At 45.1% G+C, this 27108-nt stretch overlaps 1 protein-coding gene across 50 annotated transcripts in view; it reads left to right on the forward strand.

Annotated features, from left to right (window-relative positions):
• The window catches only part of OBSCN (obscurin, cytoskeletal calmodulin and titin-interacting RhoGEF), a 281685-nt gene that overhangs the window by 123472 nt on the left and 131105 nt on the right, over window positions 1-27108 (forward strand). For 15 of the 50 annotated variants that reach the window (XM_083466412.1, XM_083466449.1, XM_083466401.1 and 12 more), the window contains 16 exons: window positions 371-634; window positions 808-1071; window positions 1510-1773; window positions 2107-2370; window positions 2934-3197; window positions 4731-4994; window positions 6435-6701; window positions 8896-9168; window positions 10003-10269; window positions 11156-11422; window positions 13526-13792; window positions 15737-16006; window positions 17633-17899; window positions 20098-20364; window positions 21619-21885; window positions 24704-24976. In XM_083466412.1, the coding sequence (XP_083322538.1) occupies window positions 371-634; window positions 808-1071; window positions 1510-1773; window positions 2107-2370; window positions 2934-3197; window positions 4731-4994; window positions 6435-6701; window positions 8896-9168; window positions 10003-10269; window positions 11156-11422; window positions 13526-13792; window positions 15737-16006; window positions 17633-17899; window positions 20098-20364; window positions 21619-21885; window positions 24704-24976 (4269 nt within the window). The remainder of the gene's footprint in view (window positions 1-370; window positions 635-807; window positions 1072-1509; window positions 1774-2106; window positions 2371-2933; window positions 3198-4730; window positions 4995-6434; window positions 6702-8895; window positions 9169-10002; window positions 10270-11155; window positions 11423-13525; window positions 13793-15736; window positions 16007-17632; window positions 17900-20097; window positions 20365-21618; window positions 21886-24703; window positions 24977-27108) is intronic. The other 35 variants (XM_083466431.1, XM_083466438.1, XM_083466428.1 and 32 more) reach the window with 16 other exon arrangements.

A 27108-nucleotide genomic window follows, 5' to 3' on the forward strand; every position in this document is an offset into this window, starting at 1 on the left:
TCTAGAACATTTCCCGTAACCTCTGCAACGAGTAAGGATTCCCTAGCAAACCAACAAGTAGACAAATAGATATAGAAAAGGTTCCCCAAAGTTAAAAAGTTTGAAAACCATAATTCTAGAGCAAAGTAAAGACCTCATGCATCCCCATTGCTTTGTTTTGACATGGAGTGTTCTGTCGTCTGGCTAATGCACATTAACGATATCTCTGTGGCATGTCCACTTCTGTGGTGTGTTGTAGTCTCACTTCAGGTGGAAAGGATACTGGCATGAACCTGTGTTAAACGGTAGCAGCTGTGGAGATCTGTTCATTTCACCCACACTGAGAGAACACAAGGTTGCTGAGAGTATTTGCTGCTTCCTTGTTTCTTAGCCTTGCCCATAGTTTTCAAAGAAGAACTAAAATGTGCGGAAGCTGTGGAAGGCGAGGTGGCCACCCTGCGCTGCAAGCTCAGCAAGCCTGCTTCGGTCGAATGGAAGAAGGGCAGTCAGTCACTGAAGCACGGTGAAAAATACACGATGAGGCAGAAGGACACCATAGTGGAACTGCTGATTCATCACCTAGAAGAGGAGGATTCTGGCAATTATACCTGTGTGTGTGGCAACCAGCAAACCACAGCTGCCTTAGCAGTACATGGTAATGCCATATATTTTAAAAGAACCATAATGTTTCCCACCATCCCTTCACCCATTTTTTTTTTTTGTATGTTGCTTGTCTTTGAAGAACACCCAATTTGGACTTGTCATGTCCATTGCAGTGGGCATCTGGGTAAGTGTGCTTTAACAGGCTCTACGTATTGTATCCCCCAGTTCCACCAGCCCTCTTCAAAGAGCCCCTAAGGAATGTGAAAGCTACAGAAGAAGGAACAGCCACTCTATGCTGTGAACTAACTAAGGCTGCTCCGGTGGAGTGGATGAAGGGGCAGCATTTACTCAAGGAAGGTGATAAGTACAAAATGAGACAGGAAGGCTCTGTTGTTAAGCTGCTGATTCAAGATCTGGAACTGACAGATGCTGCCGAATATACCTGTGTCTGTGGAGACCAGAAGACAGCAGCTTCCTTGACCGTGCATGGTAAAGAAGTTAAATGCGTGGTCACCTACCATCCCACTAACTGTACATTATCTGGAGTTGGATTTAACTTCCACATGTTTGTGTTCGTCATCCGTATCTATGTCATTTCTGTGACGTCGTCTCTGATTGTTGGGCATGGCCTGTCAACGTTTGTCTAGGAGCAATCGTCGTTGAAATAAGTTACATGTTCCCAATTCATTTCCATGGTGTTTCCACACGATAACATTCTCTGTCTTGTTAAATTTTCCACTGGGTTCCCATAAGTGGTGAAGACAGGAAGCTGTGTTTGCAATTACAACAAGTTGTTATCAGCTTCCTGCCTTTAAAGCCTTCCTATACGTTTTGATTGTTGTTCGCTCATGTTGTGTGGTCCACAGCGCTCCTCCCAAGCGGTCACTTGTTGTTTTAAGTGCAATGATTTTGTTCTGTGACCCTCAGCCTTGCCTGCAAGGTTCAAACGCAACCTAAAGAATGTGGAAGCAACAGAAGGTGGCGTGGCCACACTGCAGTGTCAGCTGACCAAGGTTGCACCCGTGGAATGGAAGAAGGACGGCCAAGTGCTCCAAGCTAGTGAAAAGTGGATCATGAGACAAGATAGTAGCGCCGTAGAGCTGGAGATCCATCAACTAGATCTTCAGGATATGGGAAACTATAGCTGTGTGTGTGGAGACCAACAAACTACAGCGTCTTTGACAGTCAATGGTAAACTATGGGTTGCGAATTAACTTCTCAGAAAATTTGCTAATTTCACCCTGAATAGCTACAGTATATCTGCCTTCCCTTACCTAGTGCCCTCCAGATGTTTCAAACTACAGCTCCCATTAGCACTGGCTGGGGATAGTGGGAATTGCAGTCCGAAATATCTGTAAGACACAAGGCATAAGACAGTGCCCACTCTAGTCTGCAGCATAGTGAGCATGCACTTCCAAATGCCATGGACTTCCAAAACTTGATTCATAATGCATTTAGCACAGCTCACCACTGGTCCAAACTTTTGGAGATGTTCACGCGCTCTGCTTCTTTTGTGTCCCATAGCTCTCCCCGCGTTTTTCAAGGAAGAGTTAAAGAGTGAGCAGGTTGCAGAAGAAGGCTCAGTAACACTGCGCTGCAGGTTGAGCAAAGATGCTCCAGTGGCGTGGAAGAAAGGGCACAACCTGCTGAATGCAGGTGGCAAGTACATCATGACGCAGCAAGGGACTACTGCAGAGCTGACTATTGATCATGCAGAAATGCAGGATGCAGGAGATTATACCTGTGTATGCGGAGACCAGCAGACAACAGCTGCTTTAACTGTCCATGGTAAAAGCAAAAGGCCAACCTTGATTAGATGACTTCCTAGTATCACTTCTAAAACTTAAGCTTTGTGCAATGCCTATCTCAACTCTCTAATATTCTTTTATAATTCAATTTTTATATTTTTATATTTTAAAATTATTTTGTCTTCCCCCTTCTCCCCCTGCTCCTGCCCCCAAGTAGGAATGGGACAAGACAAGTTTTTCTCCTAGTACTTCTGGACTTACAAAGTCCCTCTTACTTTGATGAGACCATTCTAAAACCAATAGAAAACTGGTGGACTGGGCAGGGAGAGGGGTGGATTTGTAGGAGCTGGAAACACCAATGTCTGTAGCGAGCCTGAATCCTGAATTAAAATTGCTCCTTGTTGCCATCATTGTTGGTTTCTTTAGCAGGGATTCTACTCTGAATTAAAACAAAAGAGTAAAATAACAATGGGAAGTTACTGTTGCACGTCTAATTTGCCTGGTTTTCAGTTTTATTCTTCATTTGGTTCTCTTCTTCTCCTGTGGCCCTGAGTAGCCGCCTGCATAAATGCCTAACCGTCCCGCTATCTGTTGCATCCTCAGCCTTACCTGCCTATTTCAAAGGTGAACTAAGGAACCAGGAAACCACCGAAGGCGAATCTGCTGTTCTTCGGTGTCAGCTGAGCAAGGTGGCACCAGTCGAGTGGAGGAAGGGGCAGCTGGTCCTCAGGCAAAGTGAGAAATACACACTAAAGCAGGAAGGCGCCATTTCAGAGCTGCTGATCCACAGCCCTGATGAACAGGATACAGGAGAATATACCTGTGTTTGTGGAGACCACCAGACCTCTGCGACCCTAAGAGTCAATGGTAAACAATGCTACTTGACAAACAACGAGCTTTTCACGCTGCCTTGTAACATCGCAATTTTGGAAGCAAACTCCACCCTCTGTGTTTGCCTCTCCTACTATCCCTTTCCACCTCTTTTTCCTTTGGAATACCATCCTTTGTCTCTGTTGAACTGGTGGCTGTGTACATGCAAGAAGACCCCTTCATCATTACCATTTCGGCTTCTTCTGATGTCCTTGCGTCAACTACTTTTGTGTTGCTGTCTTCCAATGGCTTCCATCCCTGTTTAAACTATGTGCATGTGTGTGTGTGTGTTCCACTGGTAATACATAGAGTAGTTCTGGTTGCAACATGTGTCTGTGTTCAGCTATTGTGCACCTTATGTGTATCACATGTCTCTGTTTGTTTATGTCTTATTGTTGAGCACCATAGAAGATTTATCACACATATGCCAAGCAAGCAACGTCTTCTGCAGCCACCAAGCGAATGGGAATCAGGTGGAATCATGTTGCCTGAAGGAATCCATCATATGATGTGAAACCATTGTTGTCAAATCAAGGGCTGCTGCATAGATATACAGTGGTACCTTGGTTTAAGAACAGCTTAGTTTATGAACAACTTGGATTAAGAATGCTGCAAACCCAGAAGACGGCATGTTGGTTTGTGAACTTTGCCTTGGAAGCAGAACATGTTCCGCTTCCTGTTGAGTGTGTTCCATTTGTAAATTGAGTCCCCCGCTGCTATGGGAAAGCACGTCTTGGTTAAAGAACGCTTTGGTTTAAGAATGGACTTCCGGAATGGATTAAGTTCATAAACCAAGGTACCACTGTAGTAGTAATTACAGACTGAATTTTGAACGTCATGAAGAAAAGCCTTTTTTCACACAAGAGCTGCACAGTCAGGAAGTCACAGAAGGCGGAAGACTCACTCTGGTACTTGAGTTGACAAAGGCTGATGGTTTGGTGGAGGGAAGGAAGGGGCATAGAGGTCTCAGACCCAGCAACAAGTGCTTCATTAAGCAGGGAGACCCATTTGTTTCTGACGTAGAATCAAAGAGTGTTGAAGAATATACTTGCAACCATGGAGACCAGAAGATGACAGTCTCCTTGACAGTCAACAGTAAAATTGCATTGTGCAAGTACTGTGGGATGAGTATTTTATTGCCCATTGATCTCTGAACTTGAACTTCATCATTCCATTGCAAGTTGTTCCTGAAATACATTGTACATCCTCCTGTGTTCCTGTTCCTGGTCTTTCTGTTCTCTTGTCTCTGTGTTCCATTGCGTTTCGGTAGCATACATCCATGTCAGTGTCTCGTTTGTCGAGAAGGAGTGTGTAGAGATGACCTCCCACCATCCCCAAGTGCTGTCTCCCTTTCAAGGCCGTGTGCCAATGCCTGATGAAGCCATTTCCATTGAAAATCAACAGGCATTGGACCTGGACTTTGTATAGATTCCCCATTCCACTTTATATTACCTACAACCTTCCCTCCTCTCATATCACCCAGCTTACTAGTGTTGGGCCGTCATACATTTATAAATCTGTGTTCTGCAGCCCTCCCAGCACAGTTCAAAATGGAACTGAAGGATGTAAAAGCCACTGAAAATGAAACGGCCACACTACGCTGTGAGCTCACCAAGGCTGCTCCGGTGGAGTGGATGAAGGAAGAAAAGAAACTAGCAGAAAGCAACAAGTACCGAATCAGGCAGGAAGAAACTGTCACGGAGCTGGTGATCCATGATTTAGACATGAAGGATGCTGGGCGCTACACCTGTACATGTGGAGACCAGAAGACCACTGCTGTCTTAACAGTTAACGGTAAAGTGTGTGAAATTAATCCAGCCAGTGAATGTATCGATAGTCAAATTCTAGGATCATAAATAAGTTTGGGATTATGGTAGGGCTGCAAAGTAAATATTCTGTGGGATGGTTTGCTCATGTATAAAGGTACAGTATTAAGTCCAGTCGCGGATGACTCTGGGGTTGCGGCGCTCATCTCGCTCTACTGGCCGAGGGAGCTGGGGTTTGTCTGCAGAAAGCTTCCGGGTCATGTGGCCAGCATGACTAAGCCGCTTCTGGAGAAACCAGAGCAGCGCATGGAAATGCCGTTTACCTTCCCGCTGGAATGGTACCTATTTATCTACTTGCACTTTGACATGCTTTTGAACTGCTAGGTTGGCAGGAGCTGGGACCGAACAATGGGAGCTCACCCCGTTGCGGGGATTCAAACCACCGACCTTCAGATCGGCAAGCCCTAGGCTCTGTGGTTTAGACCACAGCGCCACCCGCGTCCCTACTTGCTCATGTACACACATGACTTAACTGCTTTGCACTTGCTTGATTTACAAGTGATAACTGGCAGCTGAATGTTTGAACTAGTGGTCAGCATTGTGCAGGAGAGGACACTGGGTGACTTGAAAGTTCAGCCTGCAAGGTTTCATCTGGGATGACTTATTTACACATGAAAGTTGTTACTTAGATGTTGCAGTCATCAAGTAATGAACATATGTGTACCTGCAGTGAACCAGGCCTATAGTAGTAGTGGAGGTGGTGGTAATAGTAATAATAACTTATAACACCATAACTTATATCACCATAAGACCAGTTTCTGGCAATTTATACTTTCTTTTTGGTACTTTCACAGAATTTTTAAACCATAAAGATTTGAGATGCCTTGTGTTGACATTTTGAAATTGGGGGTCTTGTACGTTGTTAAGAATGGCAATTTTCAAAACACTGAAATGTGAAAGTAGGAGCTATTCACAGCCATGCAATAAATATAGTTTATTGTCTTGGTCATCATAGACATTTGCATTCCATTGCAGTGAATGCCACGTGTCTGAAACACTTATTATTATTCCTGGATAAAAGTCCTGATTGACTACTGTTCTTCCCACTGTCCCACTGGGCAAGTTGATACAAACTAAGTCTAACTCCTTAAAGCCATCCTAGCAAAAGCAAACTTACTAGGGAAAAACCAGGTATTCACCATGGGCACTGAAGACAACCTTGCATATGGTTAACGGTTAACAGTTCCCCACATTGCAGCAAAATCTCTAATGTTGTGAATGATGCTTTTCCCATTGTTTCCACCAACTGTTTCTTTCCTCCAAACAGCTTTTTCTTTCTTTTCTTTCTTTTTTTGGACGAGGAAGGAGCCTCCGCCGGGGTTTCGCCTTCCCAGAATGGTTCCCCGCCTTGCACCTATAAGCATTATAGCCCATGTTTTATCTTCATCTCTTGTTGTTGGCTCCACAGCCCTCAAGCCTGAATTCAAGCAACGGCTGAAGAATGAGAAAGGGGAAGAAGGTGGAACAGCCAGGCTGCGCTGCGAGGTGACGGTGGTTAAGGCGTCAGTGGAGTGGAGGAAAGATGGTGTGGTGCTCCATCCCGGTCCCAAATATGAAATGAAACAGGAAGGTGCCAAGCATGAGCTACTTGTTCGCGATTTGGAAACCAAGGACAGTGGAGAGTATTCCTGCATCACTGGGGATCAAACCACGTCAGCAAAGCTGGAAGTTAAAGGTAGGAGGCAGCGTTCCTGGCAATTGTCGCCATTACAATTTGGCAGTCTAATCCTTTGCAACGGGGTGAGCTCCCGTTGCTCTGTCCCAGTTCCTGCCGACCTAATAATAATAATAATAATAATAATAATAATAATAATAATAATAAATTTTTATTTATATCCTGCCCTCCCCAGCCAAAGCCGGGCTCAGATCGGCTAACAACAATTAAAGTAACACAGTTCACATAAAATCACAACCAATTAATTGAAATTCATTCTAAAATTTATTCATTCTAAAATCAATTCATAATCAAATTAATGACAACCATTGGGCTAGCAGTTCGAAAGCACGCCAGTGCAAGTAGATAAATAGGTACCGCTCCAGCGGGAAGGTAAACGGCGTTTCCGTGCGCTCTGGTTTCCGTCACAATGTTCCGTTGTGCCAGAAGTGGTTTAGTCATGCTGGCCACTTGACCCAGAAAGCTGTCTGTGGACAAACGCTGGCTTCCTTGACCTGAAAGCAAGATCAGCGCCACAACCCCATAGTTGTCTTTGACTGGACTTAACTGTCCAGGGGTCCTTTACCTTTACCTCTCTTATTTAGGGCTGCCATATTTCAAGAGGTATAAATCCAGACACAAAAAGTTGTTGAGCTTTTTTAGGGCAATTGTCTGATATTCCCTCCGCCAGAGCCCAGGTCACCTGCGCCAGAGCCTGAACCAGAGTCGCCCCCCCCCAAACAAAAAAGATAAAAAAAATAAAACCCCCAAATCCACGACATTTTAAATTCCCCTTGGATGGACATGTAGGACCCCCAAAAGAGGACACGTCTGGGAATTCCTAGACATATGGTAACCCTATCTTTTTGTATGCCAAGAATGTATAACTCAACATTCATGGCCATTGATTTAGACAATGGATCCAGGGTAGGCTTTAGCTAGATCATGGTACGTTCCAATTTAATTCTCAAAAAATAGATGGAATGCAGGCAATTTTAAAAGTAAGAGAAATGGAAGCTTTATATTCTCCAGATGCTGTTTTCTGTGGAACACTAGTAAATTCTGTGTTCCTTCTTGAATGGTAGAATATTCACAATTACCCCATGGGTTCTCACTCAACTGCTTAGATCTGTGGAAGTGGCACTGTTGCAGATGCCACCTGATACTTGTTCCGCCCTTCGAGAAAACCAGCTCTTTTAGTGTGGCAGCAGCATGCACACTTTGGAACTCCCTGCCTATTGACATTAGGCAACCAGCTTTGATGTACTCTCTTTGGCACCTGCTTACGACATTTTTTATTAAACAAGCTTTTATTTGTAAGCTGCCTTGAGTCCCGTCCAGGGTTATAAATTAATTACTTAATTAATATCCAGACATGTAGATTTTGACGCATTATAATCTTTTTTTTTTTACTGCTAATTATTTTAAAATATTTTAAATTGTTTTCAACTGCTTTTTCAATTGTTAATTTAAGCACCTAGAGGTTTTCCTACACTCAATCAATATACTGTATCAATACAGTGGTACCTCGGGTTACAGACTCCACTAACCCGGAAGTAGTACCTCGGCTTAAGAACTTTACCTCAGGATGAGAACAGAAATCGCAAGCCGGCGGTGCAGCGGCAACAGGAGGCCCCATTAGCTAAAGTGGTACCTCAGGTTAAGAACAGTTTCAGGTTAAGAACGGACCTCCGGAATGAATTAAGTTCTTAACCAGAGGTACCACTATACAGTGGTGCCCCGCAAGACGAATGCCTCGCAAGACGGAAAACTCGCTAGACAAAAGAGTTTTCCATTTTGGAGGTGCTTCGCAAAACGAATTTCCTATGGGCTTGCTTCGCAAGACGACAATGTCTTGCGAGTTCCTGCTGGTTTTTTCCCCTTTCCCCCCCTTTTTCTAAGCCGCTAAGCCGCTTATCAGCTGATCTGATCAGCAGATAAGCCGCTAAAAGCCGCTAAAAGCCACTAATTGCACTAATCCGTTAATCCGTCAATGGGCTTGCTTCGCAAGACGAAAAAACCGCTAGACGAAGAGAATCACAGAACGGGTTCTTTTCGTCTTGCGAGGCACCACTGTATTGTTTAATAAAAGAAATATGCATGCCCTGGCTTGTAGGATAGTTACAGAGAACAAAGCACTGGCTGGATCAAATTGTGATGGTCCACACTATGAGAACTTTGTTCCCTCACTTTCCACCATCGCTGACACTTGCAGGACCTGACATCACCATCATTAGGGGGCTGAAGAACACGGAGGTCTTTGAGGATGAAGATGTGACCTTTGAGTGCAAGGTCTCCCACGACAATGCGAAGGATGTGGAGTGGAAGCTTCAGGAGGCCTCTCTCCAGAGCAATGAGATGAACAAGATCTCCGTTGAAAAAGGCAGGGTCCACATATTGCAGCTGAGGAAGGTGACCCAGCAAGATTCAGGCACTGTCACCTTCCGGGTTGGACCATATACCTCCACAGCACAGCTCAAAGTGAAAGGTAATCCCATGAGGGGCATTGTGACAAAACTACTAGGCAAGCCAACTATGTTATATCTTGAGCCTGTCTTTGTGATTGGCAGAAAGGAGAAAATATATCAATATTTTTTAGCACAATCGGCTTCCTGTTACTACTGTAAAATGTTGTGAGACAGGAAGTCATAATTCCACAAGACAGGCTGCATATGACTAAGGAAAAAGAAACAGATTAGTACATGTGAAAGAAGGGGGAGAAAAATATTTTGTATTCTAATGAGCATTGCGATCACGCAAGGCTGAATGTATTTGTTGTGCAATAAGTTTAAATAAAAGGGATGCGGGTGGTGCTGTGGGTTAAACCACAGAGCCTAGGGCTTGCCGATCAGAAGGTCGGCGGTTCGAATCCCTGCAACGGGGTGAGCTCCCGTTGCTCGGTCCCTGCTCCTGCCAACCTAGCAGTTTGAAAGCACGTCAAAGTGCAAGTAGATAAATAGGTACCGCTGTGGCGGGAAGGTAAACGGCGTTTCCGTGCTCTGCTCTGGTTCGCCAGAAGCAGCTTAGTCATGCTGGCCACATGACCCGGAAGCTGTACGCCGGCTCCCTCGGCCAGTAAAGCGAGATGAGCACCGCAACCCCAGAGTCGGTCACGACTGGACCTAATGGTCAGGGGTCCCTTTACCTTTACCTTAAGTTTAAATACAACAGACTAAGAAGAACATGAAATGATTTCTGAATCTGCAAAATTCATCACACGAGCCTGGAACCTGCTTTAAGGCACTATGAGGCAACTGGGTCATATTTTCTGCTAGTCCCTCTAGCAGTTTTCTAAAATACCATTCATATTTTGTATTTTTAGCACCACTCCCCACATTTAAAGAGGAGCTGGCCAACAAAGAGTTGCAAGAGGACAGTACGGCCATCTTGAAATGTGAAGTCTCCCAGCCTGGCGTATCGGCGACGTGGAAGAAGGGAGCCCAAGTGATTTCTCCAAGTTCCAAGTATGAAATCCAGCAAGAAGGAACAATACTCACCTTAAAGATTTACAATTTAAAACCAGAGGACTCTGGCAAATACACCTGTGACATTGGGAACCAGAAAACCACAGCAACCATCTCTGTTGAAGGTAGGGGTTTTATTAAGTCAACAAATTACTCGTCCCTTGTTGTCTTTCTTTCTAGACTAAAAGGCCTTAACTGGCCTTGAATGCTAGTTATTATTCTTAACCTTTAACATTCAGATTATCAGAGCCCTGTGCTGATGAGAACCTGTCAGCTATAAGCTTTATAAAGGTAAAGGCAAAGGGACCCCTGAGCATTAGGTCCAGTTGTGACCGTCTCTGGGGTTGCGGCGCTCATTTCGCTTTACTGGCTGAGGGAGCCGGCGTACAGCTTCCGGGTCATGTGGCCAGCATGACTAAGCCGCTTCTGGCAAGCCAGAGCAGCGCACGGAAATGCCGTTTACCTTCCTGCTGGAGTGGTACCTATTTATCTACTTGCACTTTGATGTGCTCCTGTAGGCCAATCAGGTTGCGGATTCACTTCCACCAGGAGATGAATTGGGTGGCTCCTGCGGACCAATCGGACTGCTGCATTCTGAATCCTATTGTTCTAGGACCAATCAGACTGCTGCAATTTAGATCCTATTAAAACTCAGTACATAACAGTTTTTATATTGCAATTTTATATTGTGAACCACCCTGAGATCTGTGAATGATGGGTGTTAGACAAATGCAAGAAATAATAATAATATTTCTGTAGATGTAATGAAATAAACGAATGTGAGCATGTGCTTTGAGCGGCACCAAGTTCTATAGAATTCACTTCCTCTACAAGTGAAGCAAGGCCCAACGTTCTTAATTTTGGGGCATTTGTTGAAAACTTTTATCAAGAACATTAGGCTCAAGAGCAATTGCCAGCCTGTCTCTCCTGATGATGGTCTGCATTACAAATCCCCAAATAACCATTTGCCTTCAACTCACAATCATCTCATTCCTCCCACATGGCCCTCAGCTCTCCCAGCCCTTTTTGAAACCCAGCTTGAGAGCCTGGAGGCTGAGGAAGGCTCAGTGGTCACCCTCCTTGCCAAGCTCTCCAAACCTGACGTTCCTGTGAAGTGGAGCAGAGGCTCAGTCCGACTGCGAGCCAGCGACAAGTACGAGATGAGGCAAAAGGGCTCCACTGTTGAGCTTCTCATTCACAATGCGCAGCCAGAGGACTCTGGGAACTACACCTGTGACTCTGGGGACCAGCAGACCACAGCATCGGTGCTTGTCAAAGGTGAGGAGGAGCACATTTCCTTAAACTTTGCTGCTGCTGGGACTGGTCTTGCACATAGGAATATCAATGAGCAGACCCTGGAGAGCATATTGTGCCAAAGTTAGTTTGAATGCATTGGCTCCTGGGCTCAGCTTGAGGTGATGGTTATTTTCTTTCAAATCCTGAATGGTTTGGGCCACATGTGTACCCTGTCCACCAAAGGAGAGGGAACAGAGTTGGCCTTTGTTGAGGGCAACCAGTTCCTCTGCTGTGGAACTCACCACCCAGTGGGACTTGCTAGGCTATGCCTTTGCTTAGTGAACAATGGCAAGGTGTTTTAATAACCAAATAGGTAAAGGTAAAGGGACCCCTGACCATTAGGTCCAGTTGCGGACGACTCTGGGGTTGCGGCGCTCATCTCACTTTACTGGCCGAGGGAGCCGGCGTACAGCTTCCGGGTCATGTGGCCAGCATGACTAAGCCGCTTCTGGCGAACCAGAGCAGTGCATGGAAACGCCGTTTACCCTCCCGCTGAAGCGGTACCTATTTATCTACTTGCACTTTGATGTGCTTTCGAACTGGTAGGTTGGCAGGAGCTGGGACTGAGCAACAGGAGCTCACCACCTTGCGGGGATTCAAACCGCTGACCTTCTGATCGGCAAGCCCTAGGCTCTGTGGCTTAACCCACAGCGCCACCCACGTCCCTAATAAGCAGATACTTCCTCATAAAAGTGCAGGGTCTCCATCTGTTGGATACAACCCAATCAAACTCTTAAGCCATCTCTGTCCCACTGTCCCCAAGTGGGAGAGTTAAGTTCAGTGATATCAGTGGAACTTAATTTTAGCTTGGGCTGGATAATTGTACCCCCATGTCCTTCTAGTTTTAAATATCTGGGTCTTTCTTTAAAATGTTCTATACATTTCTATGTGTGTTTTCAATAAATGAAGAAGCAACTGATACATCAGTTAATTAAAATCTATTAGAGGTCTGCAACCAATATTTTGGCTAGTACATTCCAACACACATGGTCTGTGCCTCTACTGTCTCGTGTAACTCTGTCCCTACTCCCCAACATTAATTAATCTAGTTCTCTCTCGCTTGGACTACTGCAATGCGCTCTACTTGGGGCTACCTTTGAAGGTGACCCGGAAACCACAACTAATCCAGAATGCGGCAGCTAGACTGCTGACTGGGAGCGGCCGCCGAGACCACATAGCACCGGTCTTGAAAGACCTACACTGGCTCCCAGTACGTTTCCGAGCACAATTCAAAGTGTTGGTGCTGACCTTTAAAGCCCTAAATGGCCTCAGTCCAGTATATCTGAAGGAGTGTCTCCACCCCCATCGTTCTACCCGGACACTGAGGTCCAGTGCTGAGGGCCTTTTGGCAGTTCCCTCGCTGTGAGAAGCCAAGTTACAGGGAACCAGGCAGAGGGCCTTCTAGGTAGCGGCACCCACCCTGTGGAACGCCCTCCCACCAGATGTCAAAGAGAAGAACAACTACCAGACTTTTAGAAGACATCTGAAAGCAGCCCTGTTTAGGAAAGCTTTTAATGTTTAATAAGTTATTGTATTTTAGTGTTCTGTTGGGAGCTGCCCAGAGTGGCTGGGGAAACCCAGCCAGTTGGGCGGGGTATAAATAATAAATAAATAAAATTTATTAAATAATAAATTATTATCATTTAATAAATTAAATTATTGCGGGAGGCAGTGGAAGACAGGAGTGCCTGGCGTGCTCTGGTCCATGGGGTCACGAAGAGTCGGACACGACTAAATGACTAAACAACAACAACACAACAACATTATATTATTATTAATGTTCCATGAACAAACTATGGGCTGGTGAAGTCGGAACCACCACAAAAAACTACCAAAGTGTTACGCAATCTACTCCCCTTGGCCTGGAACATTAAATATATCCACATGGAGCCCCCCATTAATTTTCTCAAGATTGTAATTTGTAGTGCAAAAACAATTTCATCTATATATATAAAAAACAAAAATAACGACACAGGTAACAAAGTTTAGCTGCCATAAATGTGTTACTTTTGAGGCGCCTTTGGTTACTGCTATGAACCACCCGGCATCATTTTCTCTGCCTTTCCCATTTCTGTCCTTTTATAGCTTTGCCAGTACTTTTCATTAACCTGCTTGAGGATCAGGAGGCGGTAGAGGGCGGCAAGGTCACCTTGCGCTGCGAGATCTCGAAAGGTGGCGCACCTGTGAAGTGGAAAAAGGATAGGTCCCTCCTGAGGTCCAGTGGCAAGTACACCATGAAGCAAATAGGCACCGTGGTGGAGCTGATTGTTTCTGAGCTGACTGAAGATGATGCGGGAGTATACAGCTGTGACACGGGAGACCAGGAGACCACTGCTTCACTGCTGGTGAACGGTAAGGCCTCAGACGTTCTTTTGGAGAATCATAGAATCGCTGGAAGGGACCTCAAGGGTCATCTAGTTCGAACCCTCTGCAATGCAGGAATCTCAGCTGAAGTGACCATGACAGGTGGCCATCCAACCTCTGCTTCAAAACCTCCAAGGAAGGAGAGTCCACAACCTCCTGAGGGAGACCGAACCACTCTCAAAGAGTTCTTACTGTCAGAATTTCCCCCCCCCTGATGTTTAGTAACTTTCTTGTAACTTGAATCCATTGGTTCGAGTCCTACCCCTCCAGAGCAGGAGAAAACAAGCTTGCTCCATCTTCCATGAGACAGCCCTTGAGATATTTGAAGATGGCTCTCATAGAATAGAATCATAGAATCATAGAGTTGGAAGAGACCACAAGGGCCATCGAGTCCAACCCCCTGCCAAGCAGGAAACACCATCAGAGCACTCCTGACATATGGTTGTCAAGCCTCTGCTTAAAGACCTCCAAAGTAGGAGACTCCACCACACTCCTTGGCAGCAAATTCCACTGTCGAACAGCTCTTACTGTCAGGAAGTTCTTCCTAATGTTTAGGTGGAATCTTCTTTCTTGTAGTTTGGATCCATTGCTCCGTGTCCGCTTCTCTGGAGCAGCAGAAAACAACCTTTCTCCCTCTATCTATCCCTCTAACCTATCTCCTCTTAGTCTCCTGAGAGATGATGACTTATTCGTCACTTGCTGACTTATCTCTGTAGTGCCTTCTTGGTAGTGACACCAGCCTTGTCAGACTTTTAGAAGACATCTGAAGGCAACCCTATTTAGAGAAGCTTTTAATGTTTAATAGACTATTGTATTTTAATATTCTGTTGAAAGCCGCCCAGAGTGGCTGGGGAAACCCAGCCAGATGGGCGGGGTATAAATAATAAAATATTATTATTATGTTAATATTGGTTGCTTGCTATGCAAAAAGCCTCTTAGTAGCTTACAAAACTTTAGAGACACAGAGCGTAACACAAAATCGAAAAGGGAAAAGACAAACAAGGCATTATAACAAAATAGAGGTGGGGCAGAAGCTCAATTCAGTTTACATTTAAAGGCAGACTTAACTAATTCTCACTTTCCGAAACAATTTGAGAACTGGAACACTTCATTCTTTAAAATGCATACTCTTAATTTGGCAATGCCGTTCCCCAGCCATGTAATTTGTTCAAAAATACATCTACTAGGGTCAAGCATGCTGAAAATAACACGCAAAATTTGATTACATTTGTGAAATGGCTTTGATAAATGTAAAGCAGGCAAAATTGCATACGAAATGTATCTATTAGGAGAAATTCACATTAAAATGCTGCTTTATTTTCACAATAACCTTTTTAAAAAGCACAAACTAATGAGGGGAACTGAACTTAAGATGGGAGATGTTATGTCTTCAGTGGTCAGTGCCTGAGTTTGAGTCTGGACTAAGGATTCTGAGCTTCTGTGTTCTGATTCGATACATGATGTCCAGTCACAGAATATTTCAGGATTTGGGCCTCTGCCATTGGCCCTTGAACTCTGAGTCGTGATTCGCAGCTTGGAAGTTTAGATAGCCAATCATGTTGGGAGTGGGAGTGGCCCAGGCTTTCAGGAATATATATAAGCAGTTGCTTTCCCCCTGTTTCCCAGTTATGTAGTTCAATAAATGTTCTTGCTGTGTCTTGCCTCACGGGAACCCACCTACTTTTCAGGAAAAATGAGACAGTGTTAATGAAATAGACAGATTCACCCATTCCTACTGTTTCCATGGGTTCTATTTTCAGTTTTAATGGCAAAGGGGTGCACTAAACAGCCAAGTTGTGGTTATTCATCTGTTTCCTGCAGCTGATGAATATTAGAGACCACATTTAACAGGTGCTTGTGAATAGTGTAGCAAGAAATATGTAAAGAAAAAAGGAACTGGGGGAAAAATAAATCTTTCTGCTTTAATTTTAGAAGCGCCAGCCACCATAGTGGAGGCACTGAAAGATATCACCTTGTATGAAAACGAAGATGCCGTGTTCCAGTGCAAGGTCTCTCGGGAGAAGGCAAAGGACGTGGAATGGAGTCTGAGTGGGGTGCCTCTCCAGTCCAATGAAATGAATGAGATTGAGGTTCTAGGGAAAGTTCACACGCTCACCCTGCGGAAGGTGACACTCGAAGACTCCGGCTCCGTCACTTTCAAAGTGGGACAGAATTCTTCTGAGGCCCAGCTGACCGTGCAGCGTAAGTGAGCTAACTCTTTGTAGGGGGATCTATGTTATTGACCCTCAACCCGGTCCACCATTTTTCTGTAAATGAGGCCCAGCAAACTGAGCAGCCCAAGTAAGCCAGTCCTTTAGAGGGAGAGCTCTCCCTTCTGTCAAAATAATCTGGATCCTGCAATACCCTGTTGTGTCTGTCAGAAGAAACTTAGCTCTGTTGATCCAAAAATGTGCTTGTCTACTCAAATCACAGATCTCTGTATTCTAAGTGCAAACCCTGGGGTTCCTTTGAGGTGAATATTGGGGGTGAGAAGCAGCGATGCAAGGTCCCAGGACTACTGTGCTTAAGTGAGGCTACTATAATGATTTTATCTAATGAAACCTCTGTGGGTATTGATGTTTTTTAAGAATTATTTTAATGATTATTGTGTGTGTATTTGGTTGCATTGTTTTGTACATACCGTATTTTTCTGTGTATAAGACGATGCCTTTTGCTAAAAAGAAGAAGGCAAAATTGGGTGTCGTCTTATACATGGATAGTGAATGCAGAGGGGGGACATGCGATTAATGGCAGCAGTAAGCAGGAGATCGGCAGCCGTGATTGGGCAGGTGGTTGGTGGCTACGGCAAGGCCTGCTGGCAATTGGCTGTGGCTGTGGCAATTGGGCAGGCGATTGGCGGCTGTGGTGAGGCAGGCAGGCGATTGGCGGCTGCGGGAAGTGGGCAGGTGGGCTGTTGGTGGCAGCGAGTGGGCAGACAATGGGCTGCGGTGAGGTGTGCCATCGGCAGTGGCTGTGGCAAGCGATCGGCAGTGGCGGGCAGGCGGGTGAGCGATTGGCAGAAGTGACCTCCCTCACCCCCCCCCAAAAAGCTAAACAACTTATTTTCTTAATTTTGGGTTTAAAAAATAGGGGTTATCTTATACATGGGGGGGGGGTGCTATACCCGCAAAAATACGTTATTTTACAAATAGAGAAATTTGGGAAATAAATATATTTATTTCCCACATCTCTCTATTTTAAAAATATGTACAAAACAATGCAACGAAACAAAATAATCATTACAGCACCCACAGAGGATTGATTAGATAAAAGCTTTTACAGCCAGGGAAGATGTCCTAATTAAATGTTGGACAGTGTGAGTCCTCTATTTTTTTTGCAGAAAAAATATCCCCCCCCCCTCTGGGAATAGTGCAAAAGTAATTAATTTTTTATGCTTGCTGAACAATTAAGTAGCCCATCGGGGGATGAAGCCCTTCTCACTGTGTCACAGTTCTCTGAAATAATGGTATGTGATAACCCCTGGCGGGACATTCTCAATAGTGGCACCCATACTTTAGAATGACCACCCTTATCAGGCACCATTGGTATCTATGGTAATGGAATTTTGACACCAGGTAAAAGCATGATTATTCATCCAAGCATTTGACTAAAGTGGTACCCCTCGTTTAGCTGAAGTGGTTATATTAGTATCTTACTGGCTTAAGTTGCATTTAAACGAATATTGTTTTATTGTATTTCAATGCTGTTCCTCACTCTGAGGCTGCATTAAGAATGAAACATGGATTCAAATTGTATTTGTTTGTGTGTACACACACACATGTATATACATACCATTCCAGCAAAGGCTTTGTTTTCCCCTCTGTACAGCTGCTCCAGTAATCTTCATAAAGCAGCTGGAGAATATGGAAGTAGATGAGAACGCCACAGCTATCTTCCGCTGTGACCTATCCAAACCCAATGTCCGTGTGGAATGGAAGAAGGGTTCGTCCACAGTCCAGCCCAGCCAGAAGATTGAAATTAAAGTAGAAGGAACTGCCCACAGTTTGATCATCCGTACCGCGGTCCCTGAAGATTCAGGAGAATACAGCTGTAGCACAGCCGACAGGAAGACCACAGCTAGATTAAAGGTTAAAGGTGAGAACCTCTCTTTGGAGTTTATGACTAACAGGCGTGGGGAACCTTTTTTTGCTCCATGGAGCAGATCTTTATTAGGATTGGGCCAAATTTAACAGATGGGTGGGACTGTCCAACTGGCAATCATCTGAAGACAAAATGGCATAGGGTGATTTAGTGCCCTGGAGTCCTGAAGCATCTCACTTCTAAGCATCTCACAGCAATGTGAGGAAGAAGACTTGATTTTTAAAGGGGGTTCAGTGAAAATCCTTTTGCCACCAGGAAGGAGTTTGGCCTGAACTCCCTGAAAAAGCATTGGGTTGTTTTTTTCTTTTCCCTGGCCGTGCATCTCCCAAACCACTGTGTGTGTGTGGTTTGGGAGCTGCACAGCCAGGGAAAAAAGCAATGCTGTCCAGGGTTGTAAAGACTGCAGAGAGAATAATTGGGTGCACTCTTCCCACCTTGGATCAAATCTACGCTTCCAGGTGCCATAAGAAAGCGGCAGAGATAGTGCAGGATAGTAGTACGCACCCCGGAAATTATCTATTTCAGCTTCTGCCTTCTGGAAGAAGGTATAGGGTTATAAAGGCCAGGACTAGCTGTCTGAGAAACAGTTTCTACGCAAATGCAATTCTGGTTCTAAACGTAGCATAAGGGGTCTCTATAGTATAGTGTATTTTAAAATGGGGTTTCAGAGTTTTTAGGGGGTTTTGAATGTTTTATGTAGTTTTTCAATTTCATTGTTCTGCATGAGACAATGACAATAAAGATATCATATCTCTGTATTGAATCTTGCCAAACTGAGCTGATGATGGGGGCCTGAATTCTTCTGCATTGACTGTGCGCGCCAGTTCCCTATGGGGAACTGTTGCATGCAGCCAGCACAGGATTGGACCCCATATCCTTCCCATCAGCTGAGAATCTGGTCTCATGAGCCAAACTGGAACCCCTGGCGGGCAAAACTTAACCCACGGGCCAGAGGTTGCCCACCTCTGCTTCAGTGTAACAGCATAAAAGTGTGACGTTGTCCTCAGGTTGCTGGGAGAAATGAAAATAATGATTGTGAAGTATATTGCACACAGGAAAGCACTACTGAAAATGATTACAGTAACTTTTATGCCTGGACTCTGGGCTCACCAAACCCTTTATGATTTCCCTTGAAGTTCCTCAGGTGTCTTGCCTGCAGGCAAACCACAAAATTCATAGCAAATTTTGCCTCGATCGCAATCCGGCTGCAACTGAGGAATGTTCAGGTCTCTCCCCAGAATTTTATTCTAATCTTACAACAACGCTTTAGGCTTCTTCTGAAAGCCTGCAGGTGTTTTGCCTGGGAAAGAACCTCCAGACCGGTATCAAATTTCAGCTTAGACAATTTTTGGGGGGTGGCATCATGACTTTTGGAAGTTGCTCCAGACAGCTTTTCCCTTTAAGCTAGTCTTTTACAGAGATGGGAGGAAAGAGAGCAACCGTTATGTTTTGTACTTATGTGTAGTAGGGCTTTAGGGGTGTTGAGAGCATTTGGCCCAAGGGTTCTTGACTGAGCACTCACCCTTTTGAATCTCAAAGTGCTAGTGCAATCGGGACATTTATTTATCCATATACTGCATTTATATAGCTTGCCCCATGAGAGAAGTTTTCTAGGCAGCCCAAAAAGCCATCACTTATATAAACTAAGAACAGCTATAGCAAATACTATTAAAAGCAGAAGGTAAAGGTAAAGGGACCCCTGACCATTAGGTCCAGTCGTGACCGACTCTGGGGTTGCAGCGCTCATCTCGCTTTATTGGCCAAGGGAGCCGGCATACAGCTTCCGGATCATGTGGCCAGCATGACTAAGCCACTTCTGGCGAACCAGAGCAGCGCACGGAAATGCCGTTTACCTTCCCGTCAGAGCAGTACCTATTTATCTACTTGCACTTTGACGTGATTTTGAACTGCTAGGTGGGCAGGAGCTGGGACCGAGCAACGGCAGCTCACCCCATTGCAGGATTTGAACTGCTGACCTTCTGATTGGCAAGTCCTAGGCTCTGTGGTTTAATCCACAGCGCCACCCGCGTCCCATTAAAAACAGAAACACATCAACAAATCATTTTTTTTAAAAAAGGAAACCCGACTGCTATTCCTATTCTGAGCCAGAAGGAGGCATGATTAAGAAAGAGTATTTTGATCATAATGACTCTCAGATACGAGTTCTCTTTAGTGTGTGCATTGCCTTCCAGCTCTCCCTGTCCTTTTCAAACGTGGTCTCCAAAACAAAGAGGTTGAGACGGGGAACACGGTGTCTTTGCGCTGTGAGCTGTCCAAGCCTTTGGCCCCGGTGGCCTGGAAGAAAGGGAAAGTGGTGCTGCAGTCAAGCGACAAGTATGAGCTCAGGCAGGAAGGGAACTTTGCAGAGCTCCTCATCTATGATGTGGAAGCTCAGGATGCTGGGGAATACACCTGCAGTTCAGGAGACCAACAGACAACAGCCACAGTGAAAGTCAAAGGTAGGATAAGCTTGGACTCGTTCCCAGTCCTTCTGCATGCTTGCGTTTGTGGCCTGGAGGGGGTCTGCATTTTTTAATCAATCGTTCCACTCCAGAGATGTAACAAGTGTTTGTCTTGCATCACTGCCATCATTGGTAGGAATGGTAGGAAAGCTACAGTGGGAGCGTATCCTGCAGGGAGCAGGCTACTGACTCACAGAAAAATGGTAAGAATAGTGCCTGTACATGTTGCCTCATATCCCAGGTTCTACAAATGCTATATATATATAGAGAGAGAGAGACCCTGAGAAAAAGAACATACAAAACCTACAATGTAAAAATCAGGAAAAAACAAGCAGGAAAACTCTTGTAAAGGTAAAGGTAAAGGGACCCCTGACCATTAGGTCCAGCAGTGACCGACTCTGGGGTTGCGGCGCTCATCTCGCTCTATAGGCCAAGGGAGCCAGCATTTGTCCGCAAACAGCTTCCGGATCATGTGGCCAGCATGACTAAGCTGCTTCTGGTGAACCAGAGCAGCGCACGGAAACGCCTTTTACCTTCCCGACGGAGCGGTACCTATTTATCTACTTGCACTTGGACGTGCTTTCGAACTGCTAGGTTGGCAGGAGCTTATAAAGGTACTAACAACCAAAAGTGGGACAGCAGAAAGAAAAAAAATAAGTGAAAACTGGGACTATGTGGGTTATGATTCATTGGGAGGGGGCTTGCAACTGTCCCCTTGCCCCCTTCTGGTGCTCCCCTGCTCTGCCACCTACAGACCAATTCTGCCATGTCTGTGGCTAACGGTTGGTGTAACAATTTCATTTTCCATATGAATGAAACTCTGGGGAAACCTTTTAGCATACTCTGATTAAAACTCAGAACTGGCAGAAGCTAGATAATGGTTTGGCCACAGGTACCTCATTCCTTACCTTCTTCTCCCAGTCTTGACAACCTCTGGGATCTTAGTATGGATTTTGAAATCAGTGGAAGCTGGGCAGTGCTCATAATCCTGTGGGCACAACCAGAACTGGCCATGCCACACCCTGTTTTTAAATATATATCCATATACCTTTACTTATCTCATCTCTGACAGTGTTGCCATAGATGGCAGCACTGCAAAGCCCACAGAAGCTGGTGTGGGCATCTTGCCAGAGTTTCTTATGCTACATTAATTAAAGCCATAATCTACACCCACAGATCTTTCCCAGTCTACTTGTGCGTCCAAGCCCTCCGTTTTGATAGACCACTGCCCTGATTCTCTCTTCCCTGCAGTTCTGCCAGTGCTCTTCAAAGAAGAATTGCAGAACGTGGAATCAGAAGCAGGTGGAAAGGCCGTCCTGCGCTGCGAGATCTCAAAACCCGACGCTCCTGTGGAGTGGAGGAAAGGAGCCATCGTCCTTCAGCCTAGTGCCAAGTATGAGATGCGGCAGAGAGGCACAAGTATTGAGCTGATCATTCACAATTTGGAGCCCGAAGATTGCGGCCCCTACACTTGTAGCACAGGAGACGAGCTGTCGACAGGCTCCGTTTATGTACAAGGTGTGTTCACCATAATACGGCTGGATTTTGTAACCCAAAACTTGCACGTACCATATGGCAGAGCAAAACCACACTGCTTCCAGAGCAGCACATTCACCCAACACCACAGCATATGGGCTGAAACACAGTATTGTAATTCTGTGCATAAAGTGGTTTGGTTGTGCTTTGCTTAAATCCCTGAGTCTAGAATTTATTATTTATACCCCGCCCATCTGGCTGGGTTTCCCCAGCCACTCTGGGCGGCTTCCAACAGAGTATTAAAATACAGTGGTCTGTTAAACATTAAAAGCTTCCCTGAAGAGGGCTGCCTTCAGATGTCTTCTAAAAGTCTGGTAGCTGTTCTTCTCTTTGACATCTGGTGGGAGGGCGTTCCACAGGGAGGGTGCCACTACCGAGAAGGCCCTCTGCCTGGTTCCCTGTAACTTGGCTTCTCGCAGTGAGGGAACCGCCAGAAGGCCCTCGGTGCTGGACCTCAGTGTCCGGGCAGAACGATGGAGGTGGAGACGCTCCTTCAGGTATACTGGACCGAGGCTGTTTAGGGCTTTAAAGCTCAGCACCAACACTTTGAACTGTGCTTGGAAACGTACTGGGAGCCAATGTAGGTCTTTCAAGACTGGTGTTATATGGTCTCGGCGGCCGCTCCCAGTCACCAGTCTTGCTGCTGCATTCTGGATTAATTGCAGTTCCAGGTCACCTTCAAAGGTAATCCCACATAGAGAGCATTGCAGTAATCCAAGCGGGAGATAACCAGAGCATGCACCACTCTGGGGAGACAGTCTGTGGGCAGGTAGGGTCTCAGCCTGTGTACCAGATGGAGCTGGTAGACAGCTGCCCTGGACACAGAATTGGCATGTGCCTCCATGGACAGCTGTGAGTCCAGAATGACTCCCAGGCTGCACACCTGGCCCTTCAAGGGCTAAGTACCCCATTCAGGACCAGGGAGTCCTCCACACCTGCCCGCCTCCTGTCTCCCCAAAACAATACTTCTGTCTTCTGATTCAACCTCAATCTGTTAGCCGCCATCCATCCTCCAACCGCCTCCAGACACTCACACAGGACCTTCACCGCCTTCACTGTTTCTGATTTGAAAGAGAGGTAGAGCTGGTTCGCACATGTATTCACGTCACTTTTATCTCTCACTATCTGGCTGCTCAGCACTTGATGCCATTTGGTTGGATGTGTCCTAGCTTCATTGACATGCATTAATGTGAGGTGCTATGAAAGTTCTGTCTACGGCTCTCGATGTGTGAGATCTCATTCACACCTGCAAGTTTCTGTCACAGTGCTTCGCTCATTGAGTAACAAACCTGTATGTGTGAACGACACATGCATAGTCCCAGGTGAAATGAAAGCATAGTCACTGCCACTCTGTACTGGCAGAACATTTCAAGCATATATAAGCCAAATAGAAAGCCAGAGCTCTCCTTTTAGTTTACTACTAGGCATCATTTTATGCTTCATGATACTCATGTGAATAGTCTCCTGGCAATTGGAGGTTGTGATTAGGAGTTTTTTTGGGGGGGGAGGGGGAGAGGAGAAGGGACTATATAGCCTATTTGCTTCCTGCCATTTCCCCATTCAGAATCAACCCACCCCTGGCTGCTTTCTCACCTGTGAGAGAGAAGTTACAAGGTCCCTGTGCCTTTTCCCTGCAGGGAGAAAAGCTTCTGAGAAGTGTGATTTTGAGTGGGTAATAGTGGAAGGAGAAAGGGTTAAGCATTTCAGGCACAGCATGAAATTAATAGCTTCCTACAGCTACTTTTCAGCTTGCTTCAAGAAACTGTTTATGCATCTCCCACAATTACCATCTGGTTTGATTCCAAGGAACCGTCAAAAGGTTTTTTTACAAATGTACAAGGAACCGTCAAAAGGTTTTTTTTACAAATGTACATTCTCTTACCATTTGAAGAAGGTTTTGTTGTGTATCTAAGCCGTGTCTATCAAAGGCGACACCCAAGAGAGTTGGCACATCTGCCTTGTTTGCATATCAGGGTGCAATATTATGACAAAAAGTATCAATTGCTTGATTGTGTGAAAGCAAAACCCCATCTTTCTTGTTGAGGCAGATTAGCTTCCTTATACAGTCGTAGAATCAAAGAATTGTAGTGTTGGAAAGGACCCCAAAGCTCATCTCTTCCACCCCCTGAAATGCAGGAATCTCAACTAAAGCTTCCCTGACAGATGGCCATCCAACCTCTGCTTAAAAACCTCCAAGGAAGAGTGTTAGAAAGTTAGTCAATGCGACAAGAGAACGATTCTTTATTAAACATCTGTGTTAACTGATCCCTACAATCTCATAGATGCCATGGTGTTGTCCTATGAATGCATGCTCTGTACCTACCAAAATGGTGGATTCCCATATCTGTTATGTCTTAACATGATGGAGGGTCCAGCAAGTTGAATTTTCTTGAAGTTCTGGTGCAGGCTCATGGTATTTTGATATCAACATTAGACCAAATTACAGCTCACCAGAGTCTTGGTTGTACCTAGTTTCCAAAGTATTGTTAAGAATGTGATCAGTTGCAATCACAGCAGGTCGTTCTCAAAGACCACTATCCCATGGCAACATCACAAGTGGGCATAGCAGGAGTTGCTAACACATAGCCGTTTCTCCAGGATAAATGAGTTTCGATCATTGGCCTTGAGTGTGTCTCTGTGTAATTGTGAAATGTTCTTCGGTATCAATCTTGATTGCTAGGTTTGTAAGTCCCCCAATGATGTTTGTCTCTTAAGTGGTGGGTGTTGTCAGTTTCGTAAAAGCCGGTATGTTTACACATGTGTTCTCCCTTGGTATGCATTCTCTTACTTTGTCACGCAGAAGAGGAAGTGCAGATAGTTTCTGGTTTAAAGAACACGGACGTCTTTGCGGGCGAATCAGCCACTTTCACTTGCGAGCTCTCGCGCCCGGGCATGCAAAACGTACAGTGGTGGCTGGACGGATCTCCCCTTCAAAGCAGCCCCGTGAACGAAATCTCTGTGCAAGATGGGAAAGTGTATACTTTGACCCTAAAGGACCTGGGGCCCAATGATTCAGGAATTGTGACCTTCAGAGCGGGCCCCCTCATATCCTCCGCTAAATTATTAATCAAAGGTATTTTGGCTTTGGATGCAGTTGCCCCACGGGCCGCCCCACAAACCACACTGCTTACGCTTCTGGCTTCAGGTGGCCCTTAACAACTTTCTGCAAAATGGCTACTGGAAGGCATGCATTAACCAGTAAGCACCATCTTACTAGCTTATCTGCTGGCCTCCTACAAGATGTTCCACTGCAGCTGTTCTTTCCAGTACTAGTTCATCATAAGGTGTAGCATACATGCACATGCAGAGACAATGGAGGTTGCCCCCAAAGCCTTCCAGGGGCCAGGAGAAAAGTATGAACCCCTTTTTAAGCTCCAAGTTGTTTGCAGACTCTCATAAGCATAGCGTAGACAGCTAGGCAGAAGGATACTGCTTGGAAAGGAAATTAAAATGTGAGATTTTCAGAGGTGATTGAATGCTGGCAGTGTACATATTGAATTAGAAATTTTCTTGCGAAAGACACACCCATATAACCAAAACAGGTGCCACATTGCTTACTGGGGCAATGATCCTTAATAAGAATATATGAACCCCACCCTGTTCTTCTTACCAGTCTTGGAAACATGGGGAAATTATTATTATTATGTCACTCTTCATATTAATATCACAGGGTGGTTTACAATATATTCCACAGTGTGTCTCGGATGCCCTTGCTTTTAGGGACTACTACTGGAAGTTAGATGCACTTCTGAATCATAGCTGTCAACGTTTCCCTTTTTTAAGGGGAATTCCCTTATTCTGAATAGGATTCCTCACAAGAAAAGGGAAAAGTTGACAGCTATGTTCTGAATGTGCATCCAGGAGCATGCTGCTGCTGCTGCCCTCCAGTTTAATCTGGGGTGAAAATTTGGGGGGCTGGTATAAGTGTTTGCATAGTGAGCCCCCAAACATTCCCCCCTCTTGCTGAAATTGGAACTGGACGAAGGGTTATGGTTACTAGTTCTAAATATTTCACTCCCATTGAGGTTTATGGCTGTAAACACTAGAAAAGTTGACATCTCTCTCTTGCACATGAATCACGTTGGCCCTTAAGGGTATGGCTGTTACCTGTAGGAAATGTGCCATAGGTTGAAGAACTTGAGCAGTTGTGTGTCTCAGTTCAATAATCCCACTGGAATTCGTTTATAGTCAGAAATCACGTAGCGTTCCTGTGAAATCATAGGCAGCTTCCCAAGATATTTTCAGAGAATAATCAGCATGAACAAGTAGTAAAGTAATTCCCTTTATTATATCAACCTGTGTTGATGTAAGAGAACCCAAGCTTTCAAGCTACACTGCACTCTTCATTCATCAAGCAAAACGGGTAGAAAGGGATAGATCCAGTTTGAAATAAGAACAATACATGAAGAATCCAAGGGTGGCACCATGCTTCATTCACCAGGAAAATAAAGTACTAGTGAAATTCTAACCATGCTTACATTAATACCCTTAACAGACACTTCCTTTATGTTTCAGCTGGTAGTGCTATCTCTGTGCTTTTTGCCTTTTCTCTTTATATCAGCCTGTCTTTTCTGTCCAGGCCAGATCTTCTCAGAAGATGTCAGGAGGATATTCTTTCCTTCTCATTCACTGTTTCCCAACAATAAGCAGGCTTACATGTGCACAAATGATGCTTATTGGGTAATGCACTGATCCCTCTGTGGAACTCACAACATTACAATTCTAGTTTGGTTTTTGTGCATTAATGTAAGCTGTTGGATCTTAGTCCAAATTCCTGCACAATTCCAAGCTCTAGCTCTAAGCGTGCAAGGAAATGGACAAGTCTTAAATTTAAAAACAAGGTCCTCTCAATTAGTGCAGTCTGTGTCACCTCACCTCTTCTCTGAGGACCCCGGACTGTTTTTCACTCCAACGTCACTTCTGAATCATTCTCACCCAGGGCACAACTTGCCTCACTCTGATCTCGATCTTGGACTCAGTTTTTAGGCAACATTATGCCCCACTCAATTGTCTTGTAAGACATCAGCGAAGGGGGCCATCAAAGGAGGTATAATCTGACCACTTGGGGCTGTTGCCACTTCAGGTCAACGCTGCTTCATTATTGCCAATCCCACGCTATGTCAGCCCTTAACTACAGCAGACCCAATGACTGGGTGGGTGGGATTAAAGGTCTTGGTTTGGGCAGGTCTATAGATCAGAAAATGG

The sequence above is a fragment of the Podarcis liolepis genome (genome assembly GCF_965112155.1).
Source record: "Podarcis liolepis genome assembly, chromosome: 12".
NCBI lineage: Eukaryota > Metazoa > Chordata > Lepidosauria > Squamata > Lacertidae > Podarcis > Podarcis liolepis.